The sequence below is a fragment of the Polypterus senegalus genome, chromosome 9, assembly GCF_016835505.1.
Source record: "Polypterus senegalus isolate Bchr_013 chromosome 9, ASM1683550v1, whole genome shotgun sequence".
In the NCBI taxonomy this organism is placed as follows: Eukaryota; Metazoa; Chordata; class Cladistia; order Polypteriformes; family Polypteridae; genus Polypterus; species Polypterus senegalus.
Window position 1 is genome coordinate 116696765 of NC_053162.1, and position 9749 is coordinate 116706513.

General features: G+C 37.3%; 1 protein-coding gene across 1 annotated transcript in view; it reads right to left on the reverse strand.

The window, feature by feature from the left end:
* wdr59 (WD repeat domain 59) overlaps positions 1–9749 on the reverse strand; it is a 300882-nt gene that overhangs the window by 277176 nt on the left and 13957 nt on the right. The window contains exon 2 of the mRNA XM_039763605.1: positions 2788–2837. Coding sequence (XP_039619539.1) covers positions 2788–2837 — 50 coding nt within the window. The remainder of the gene's footprint in view (positions 1–2787; positions 2838–9749) is intronic.

Consider the following 9749-nt stretch of genomic DNA (forward strand, 5'->3'; position numbering starts at 1 on the left):
AGGCTCACAAAATGATAATAGCTTGAGGCACTAATTTAAGATGCAATGTCCATGTTTAAAACACCCCCAAACAAAATAAGTGGTCTGCTTAACACCTGAAAGCCTATAACAAAAAAATGTCACTGGCAAATCAAACATATAATATTAAAAAAACAAACAAACATAACTACTCTTACTATTAAATAATCCAGATTTTAGACAGCGCTTTCTGATGTTAACAGTTAACAACATGACAAATGAAGCCTTCATACAGAAGATGAACTTGACCGTTACTACTCTGTGCTTATTCTGATTTGTTACCTCTTCATTAATTTTAGATTTGTATTTTTGTTTCCCTGACTTTTATACTGGCTCTTCATATACCTAACTCCAGATGTAGATGTAGATTGTGAAAACTATCTACAAATGGATCAGTGAAGGGATTTCTCTGGCAACTTCTACTGATCAACAAGATAAACTACTCCAAAGCAGAGTAGTATCATTTGGATTTCTTTCAGGTTTAAAAGTGATAACTTAATCTATCTTGGTTTGGCAACCATTTTAACATGATAGTAAAAAGAAAATGAAAACAATACAAAAGGAAACATTACAAATTGTAGATGCCAATCCTCTAAAACCACACCTCTCTATGCAATGCAAATTAAACCGGGAGCCCCAAAACTTTAGAACAGCAAACACCTAAAGAGTTAATGTTAACACTATGTGTATAAATAACTTCCACTTATTTGTGTATGAGACAAAAATGACTGCATTCTTAATGTTACTTCCCTATATACTATATACTGTGCCACTTTACCAACCATAATCATTGTAACTACTTTTTAACACAGTAGTACAGTATAACCTCAGGGTCATGAGCCATTTGCCTCTGGTAGGTCATGCATTGCTTTTTTTATATTAGTAGGGGGTCACACTCCATCCCACTACCTCTCTAACAATCACGCTCAATTCCTCCTACCCCACTCCATCAAGCTACACTCAATAACCTATAATGACAAAGTCAAGAACATGTTTTCAGAAAGTTTCACAAATTTATTAAAAATCAAAAACTAAAATCTCTCATTCATGTAAACAGTCAGACTCTTAATTCAGTATTTTGTAGAAGCCCTTTTTGTAGTAATTACAACTATGAGTCTTCTTGTGTAAGTCTCTAAAAGCTTTGCACATCTGGATTTAGGCAGTTTATCCCATTCTTTCTGGCAGATTCTCTCAAGCTCCATTAGACTGGATGGGAAGAATGTGTAAACTGCCATCTTTAGGTCTCTCCACACATGTTCTTTGGAGGCTGATCTTTGACAGGGCCACTCAAGGACAGTCAGAGACTTGTCACAAAGCCACTTCAGCACTGACCGGGTTGTATGCTTCGGGTCATTATCATGCTGAAATGTGAACAATCACCCCAATCTGAGGTTGTGTGCACTCTGGAGCAGGTTCTCATCAAGCATTTCTCTGTAGCATTTCTCTGTATTTGGCTCTGTGATCCATTCCTCAATTCTGACCAATGTACCTGTCCTTGCTGCTGAGAAGAACTCTCATAGCATGATTTGTTAACACCACGGTTCACCATAGGGATGGTATTAAGCAGGTGATGAGCAGTGCTTGGCTTTCACCAGACACAGTGCTTAGAGTTCTGCCCAAACAGCTAATTTTTTTCTCCCATCGGACAAGAAAGTATTTTTTCCTCATGCTCCCAGGAAGCGAACCAAGGTCCCCGTACTGCAAGGCAGCAACACTAACACTGCGCCACCAGATTCAATTCTGTTTAACATATTTATAGCAATGTTAAAAATGCTTATTCCATCAAATCTCAGGCAGCCTAATCTGTTATGATAGGGCTGTGAAACACTAGAATAGGTATTAAATCTCCTAATTTCAATTATGACATAAATAGTCTTATAGTTCCTGTTCACCAAATGGTTCCATAATATCACAGTCAAGATTTCCAGGATTCCATGGTTCTTCATATACCTTTATTGTAAATAACTTTAGCATAAACTGAGACGATTTAAATGAAACATATTAATAAGGACAGATCCCATAAATCACAAGTTTTTCTGTGTCTAGCAAAAATCTAGTTAAACCTCACACTTACAGCAGGAAAGTCCTTTTATATACCAGTATGGTCCCTATAACTGTGTAAGGTCCCATGGAAGGGTTACATATAGTGGAACCAGCAACAATCCAACAGAGTGCTCTGTTCTGTTTTTTTTTTTTTTTCTTAATTTTGAAGTTTTCATTCAATCCCCACCGAACTCCATTAAAAATGTATATGAAAAATAACCTTACCATTGTTATTGTCTCTTTTACTCAATTTAGGTTAGGGATACTATTTGTGCTCCCTTAATGTCACAAAACATTGAAAACTCTAACAACTGTCAGGAAAAGAAATGCAAGAATACTACACATTTTATTTATATAGCAACATTCTCATCATGTTGGCAATATGTGCTGCCAATATGATAATTAGAATGTTCTGAACCTTTGAAAACTACCACATTACCACATAAATAAATACAGAAACTATAGATTTTATGAATAAATTTTAATTTATTTAGGTTCTAAAAGGTACTTTTACAACCTATATGCTATAGTATGTTATAATATGCTTGTTTATAAAATTAAATTGTACTTGTCACTGTAATAAATGATTCATGCATGGCTACCCTGTTGAAACTTACTGAGAGTTTCAAGTTACTATATCTCTTAATATATTCAAAATATTAAACTATTATTATATTAATGTATTACTGAGAAAGAAGTGTATTCTTGTATATTTTGACTACTTACCCAGACAACACTGCAAGGCGCCCAAGGCACTCCACTGACATAGCTGTGGCCTGTAAATATATATAAAAAAAGTGGATCATTTCCCATTTAAAATTGAAATTCTTCTAATCGATCAAGCAAAAACTGACAAAATTTTAAACATAACAATTACTAAGGAAGGTTAATGCTGAAAAGCTCACTGGTATTTAATGTTTTAATTAGTGATTTTGTTAAGATTCTGGCTTTAACTGCAGCTTAAAAATGCAACTAAATGTTGAGACTATAAAAGTTTTAAAACAAGATTCTAACTTATCAGAAGGCAGATCCAAGGGTGATACACACTAGCAGGGACCTGGTGGCCGAGTAAAAAACATAAACCAGGTTTCCATCCAAGGAGTTTTTGCGAAAAAATATTTAGCACTTCAAATTTTAGCTGATGGAAATGCTAATTATCAATAAAATGTTGTACATGTCGACATAATATTTTTCCGTTTAACTTTAGCGCATAAATTCCATATCGATACTTCAGATGTTGCAAAAACTACATTGGAAACACTTTTTGTCGGAAAAAAGGGCTTTAACGCAAATAAATGTGTCACATAATACATTTTCATCACGTGCAATCAAAACGAGAATAGCAGAGCGGTTCGCATGGTCTGATGAAGAGACTCATTATTTCTTGTGATGAGCCAATGCAGTAGTGGATAGGCTGGGTCTTCTGCTACTAAAAGGGGTACCTGAACTCCCTCCACATCAACTGTAGCCTGGGGGTGTCTCTCAGGATGTCTAAATAATACAAAACCCGCAAAGGTAATTTACTGTGCCAGTCAAAATATTGAATAAACTGTGTGTTTCATTATCTAAACTTTTTTTCTTATTATTAAATGGCAGATGTTTAGCATATATGAGAAATTCTCTCATTAATATTAACTTTAGTTTTTTTTTTGATTAAACGTTATTTTGTATTAATTCAAATTTCAGTTTTAATTAAAAACCTTAAGGGAAGCAGGTTACAGTACTAATTCAGTTGTTATCGCATTGAGAAGGGATGTTGAAAGGTAGGCTCACCTGTACAGATCCGATGCTGCAAACACAGCTGCATCATGGGCACTTCCAGGAGTGCCAACGCAAATGTCTCATTTCATGCACCTGTCATCAGCAAGGGCCTGGAGAACAATAGATGGCCATCCTTTGCGATTAATGTAATCGCAGTAGCCTTCCGTCGGGGGAAGAATAGGCACATGCGTGCCATCCATCGCACCGTAAATCTGTGGCACAAGATGCACCAAGGAATTGCAGTTTGCAATTTCATTGGCCTCCGCTACAGTCGGAAGTCTGATATAACGACGCATTAATTTTTCTTTAATAGCGGTGCACACAGCATATACACATCGATGGACGGTAGTTTTACTAACCCCGAAAGTTTCTCCAACTACTCTATACTCGGCGCAGGTTGCCAGCTTGTAAAGGGCGATGGCAATCCGCTTTTGGGTTGGAACCGGTGGTTGGTGGCAACCTGTGATGGGCGCAACATCAGGACTGATGAATTCACACAACATCTCAAACGTCGGCCATTCTGTGTCATTGTAAAATGTTGCAGCCAGAGATTTTCTGTAAAGTGTCTCTCCACCACCTCCTCCCCGAAGTTCTTATTCCATCGTCTCTCCCATGCCCGTGGGTTTCGTCGCACTGGGGTACTTTCTTCGAGCTCAAGGGCTATCGGACAAGCAACTGCTTCATTCTGCTGTCGTCTTCGGATATTATATACAATTCCAATTATTTGTGAAACTGAAATAACAGTAAGCTGGCATATTTCAAAAAACTGTCTGAATAATCTCTCCATTTCTTTGTTTCTTTGTTTAGTGGAGGGGGTGTAACGTGGAAAACAAAAGGTAGATAATTTGCGACATACACAAAATTATGTATGGAAACAGCTCAAGGGCAGATTTTTTTTCGCGATACAACAAAACTTATGCGACAGTTCGTTTTGGGGGGGATGACATCATCTTGCACACCATTTTATCAATAAAAAGCCAGTTGGATGGAAACAGGCTGGAGACAGCAAATTTCGCACATTTTTTTTTACGTATATTCTGTTCGTCGATAACAAAACGTCGCAAAAAACTGGATGGAAACTTATGTAGTGTCCGGTGTGATTCAGTCTGAAGAAATCTCCACGTGGGTTCATTATTTAACGGTTAAGGAGTCAGGTGGAATATCAGTCAGATGACAAGGAGCAGAAGACTTGCATTTATTGATAAAAAAGATCTTGTTGGGGGCTTCCGGTTTGAGTCATTTCCTATATGGCAGCATAATTTATTAGCTCCGTAAATTTGCACGAATTCAGTGCCCCAGAGTGAGATATTAACAAATTTCTAAGTGCTGACAAAATTATGGAGGGGGCAACTATTGAGAAAAGGGGAAGACCAAGAAAAAACGCTACAAAAGATGATGATAACATCCCAAACATACACGAAAAGAATACCGCGAGCGGTGATGGAGCACATGAGGGAGAACAAATTAGCCTAGCAAAGATTCTTAACGAGATTAAGGACTTCTAAGGACAGCCACAAACAACTTCAAGATATAAAAGAAGAATTGAATAAGTCTAATAAAAGAATTGAAGAGGCTGAAAATAGAATAGATGAGGCTGAGACCCGAATCCAAAACACAGAAGAAGTGCTGGAAGAGATGATACGGCTAACTGAGCAAATTGAAGCCAGGCTAAATGACCAAGAGGGCCGAGCCAGACGATCAAACATCAGGATCTATGGCGTACCTGAAAAAGCGCAGACGAACTCTTCCGACTTCATTTCTTTTCTGCAGGATTTACTTAAATCGACTCTGGATCTGACCCCGCCGGTGGACCTCCAGATTGAACGGGCTCACAGAGCGCTCGCGCCTACTCCATCAGCCGAAGCCAAACCACGCTCGATAATCATCAAGTTCCTCAACTACAGAACGAAAGAGTTCGTAATCAAAACCGCCTGGGAGAAGAAAGTGATCGAATGGAAAGGTAACAGGATTTTTTATGATCATGACTACACTCCCGATGTGCTGTGGAAACGGAGGAAATATCAAGGTGCAAAAAGGATGCTGAGGGAACACGGAATCAGATTTCAAACGCGATTCCCAGCCAGGTTAAGGGTGTTTTACACTGAAGGCACGGTTATCTACAACTCCGCGGAGGAGGCAACGACCGATATGGTGAAAAGAGGTCTCCCAGTGATCACTCTCAACACACCTTCCTCGCTGATTGAGCGTGTTCAGCGGCTGACCTGGAGAAAGACCGGCAAGAAGAGTGGTACACCTGCTCGCGTACATCCATCCTACAAAGACAAACTTCTTGCATTCAGACGTTTACAAACAGAAAATAAGTGAGGTATAAGAAACACCTTTTCTTTGGGACAGAAATTGAAGGTACACTGATTTATTACACTGACTTTATTAGTTTCTACTAGTTTCTTAACTAAAGTTTCACTTCCCGACTTGAGAAGACATGCGTGTTAAGTGCAAATATTACCGAACGAAAGGGCGAACTGTTTTTACATCGATATGACTTTAAGTGCATGGGCCCTTAGTACACCACAAGTACAAGAGGTTTTTCCCATGGAGCATGCTTATCATCCTTGTTCATTGAAATGTCGATATGTTGCGACCCCTTGCTTGGAAGTCTTGACTTTATTTTTTATAGTTTCGCCTTTTTTAATTGAAAGTTTTGGTTGTTCTTTGTTTATCTGTTCATGTTTAATGCATACTCAGAAGGGGATGGTATTAGATGACTGTTATACAACTGTGAGTAGATTGAATCAAAGACACAACAAAATATGTGGATTAAAAAAAAATGAATAATTCCATAAAGGTAGCATCATATAATGTAAATGGGTTACTTAACCCTGTAAAAAGAATCAAGATTCTAACTAAACTTAAAAAAGAGAAAATTGATATAGCATTGCTTCAAGAGACTCATCTCAGTATAATAGAGCATAACAAATTAAATCAGATGGGGTTTAAATATGTTTTTTCTGCGTCTTTTGGATCTGGACGTAGGAGAGGGTTGCAGTTTTAATCTCTAATAAAGTGACTTATTAACATCTTGCAGAAATAAAAGATAGAGAGGGTAGATACATAATGATAAGGGGCAGAGTTGAGGGCACCTTAGTTGCTATTTTTAATGTCTATGCCCCTCCTCGTAGTAAATGTTCCTTTTTTAAGACTTTGATTAACCTAATAGCATCCGAATCGCAAGGCATTTTTCTCTGCGGTGTGGATTTAAATGTTTTATTGGATCCTAAATTAGATTCTTCAAACACTTCTTAGGGGTAAAATTATAGCCATTACGTCTAAATTAAAGAAATCTAGACTTGAAAAACTTAACAGACTTACAAACAGGCTAAATAAATTAGAATTGGAAAACAAGAAGGATCCTCATAAAAAATTATCTCAAGAAATTAAGAAAGTCAGAACAGAGTTGAATTTCCTATATACACAAGAAATAGAGAAAAAACTAACGTTTTTAAAACAAAAATATTATGAGTCTGGAGGCAAAGCAATGAAGCTATTAGCTAGAAAGCCAGGTAAACAACAGGCCGATGAGACAATACAGAAGATACAAGACCCAATATCAAAACAGCTATTCCATAAGTCAGAAGATATTCAGAGAGTGTTCGAAGAGTACTACAAAAAACTCTATACTCAAGCACAGACTGTAAATTCTGACGAAATTGATTCTTACTCCCTTAAAACTTTCTTCGGTTAGTGAGACCTGGAATGCTGAATTAACTGCAGATATAATTAAGGAGGAGTTAAATAAAGCAATATCCAGGCTTAAAACAAACAAATCACCGGGGCCAGATGGTTTCTCATCTGAGTGGTATAAGGTATTTAAACAACAACTTATCCCCATTTTATTACTAGCATTTAATCTTGGGATTAATAAAGTATCTATCTATCTATCTAATCATGTTTTACATGGAGGAGATTTGCCGCCCTCGTGGAGAGAAGCCACTATTTCTGTTATTCCAAAGGAGGGGAAAAACAAACAAGATTGTTCAACTTATAGACCAATCTCTGTCCTAAACATGGACTACAAGTTGTTTGTCTCAATCCTAGCTAAAAGATTAGAATTGATAATGCCGGAACTAATTAACTCTGACCAGACTGGCTTTATTAGGGGTAGGCAAACACAAGACAACATCAGAAGGACTCTCCAAATTATCAATCATATTCAAGATTCTAAATTACAAGCGGTTCTCCTAAGCCTTGATGCGGAGAAGGCTTTCGACTCTGTTAATTGGCTTTTCCTTAAGGGCATTCTTGCCAAGTTAAACTTCCATGAGAAATTTATTAAATTATAGCAAAATACCCGCGCTTCGCAGCAGAGAAGTAGTGTGTTAAAGAAGCAATGAAAAGAAAAGGAAACATTTTGAAAATAACGTAACCTGATTGTCAATGTAATTGTTTTGTCATTGTTTTGTTGTCATATATATATATATATATATATATATATATATATATATATATATATTTACACACACACATAAACATATATATATACATATCTATACATATACACATATATACATACATATATATATCTACATATATACACATATATACATACATACATACACACACATATATACACACATATATACATATACATACATAGCTACATATATACACACACAGCTATTTCAGTATCAGTGCAATACGCTGTTTGTTAAAGCGGTTGACTCCGCTCTTACGTGCAATAACAAATCAAATCATTCAGTTGTCTTTGCTCATATGTCATTTTAGAGCTGGACGCCTGGCATCTTTTTGGCCACAAGTTCGTTTCTGTTTGTGTGAGGTTCTGTGTTGTGGAGATTCTCAGGATGGATTGCAGGTGCTCATCAGTGAGGCGACTCCTGTGTGCTGTTTTGTTAGTCTTTATCACTGAGAAGAGCTTCTCACACAGATATGTGCTACCAAACATGCACAAGGTTGAGCCGCATGTAGGCGGACTTTTGTTCTTCAAAGTCACCAAAGCGCCGTGCAAACTCAGTGCGCAATAACTCTAGCCGCAATAACTTGCAGCATCATAAGGTAGACTTGATTAAGCGGTAAGTGTTGGCAAGGCAGCTGAAGCGCTGCATTATGGGATCTGTAGTTTATTGTGTTACCAGCGCTTCATATACCCGGGCCATTAATAACAATAATACAGTATATAAAATGATCTGCGGGCGGATATAATTACGCCGGGCGGATGTGGCCCTTGCGGCCCTTGAGTTTGACACATATGGACTAAATAGAACTTGAAAAGATATATTTTTCAAATGTGATCGCGCAATTCAGATAGAGTTGAGCGCACTACAGCCTGCATGCCTCAATGAGTCATCCTCCCTCGCTCTTACTTTTTACCGTTCATCTAATGAATACACTGAGTATGGCTTTACCAAAACAATCATTGATGGCGAATAAAGTATCCATTATTAGTATGTAGATCGGGATATATATATATACATATATATATACCAGCGTATCATAATGAGAAGTAGTGTGTTAAAAAGGTAGAAAAGAAAAGGGAACATTTTAAAAATAGCGTAACATGACTGTCAATATACAGTATTTGTTTTGTGAGTGTTACTGAGTGTTGCTGTCATCAAGGATTTGATTATCATTATTTCTTTCAATCAGGTTCGTATTTGTAGGATGTGTTGTGTTCAAGTTACATTCCGTGTTTGTCAATCGTTGTAAAGATGACAGGTTTCATTCATCGATTCGTTTCTTACTGCATCAATAAACAGCTCGTCTTCTTCTTTATCTGAGACCTGACACACTGCATGCACGGGTTTTTTACACTGTCTTCCTTTAGCGGGACATTGACTTTTTCCACCGTGTGCTTTGTTTCCGCAGTAGCTGGATTTATGAATATGCTTATCAGGCGCTTCATATTTTTGCTGCCTTTTCAATTGTGTAATTCGGTTTTGTTCAGCTCTTTG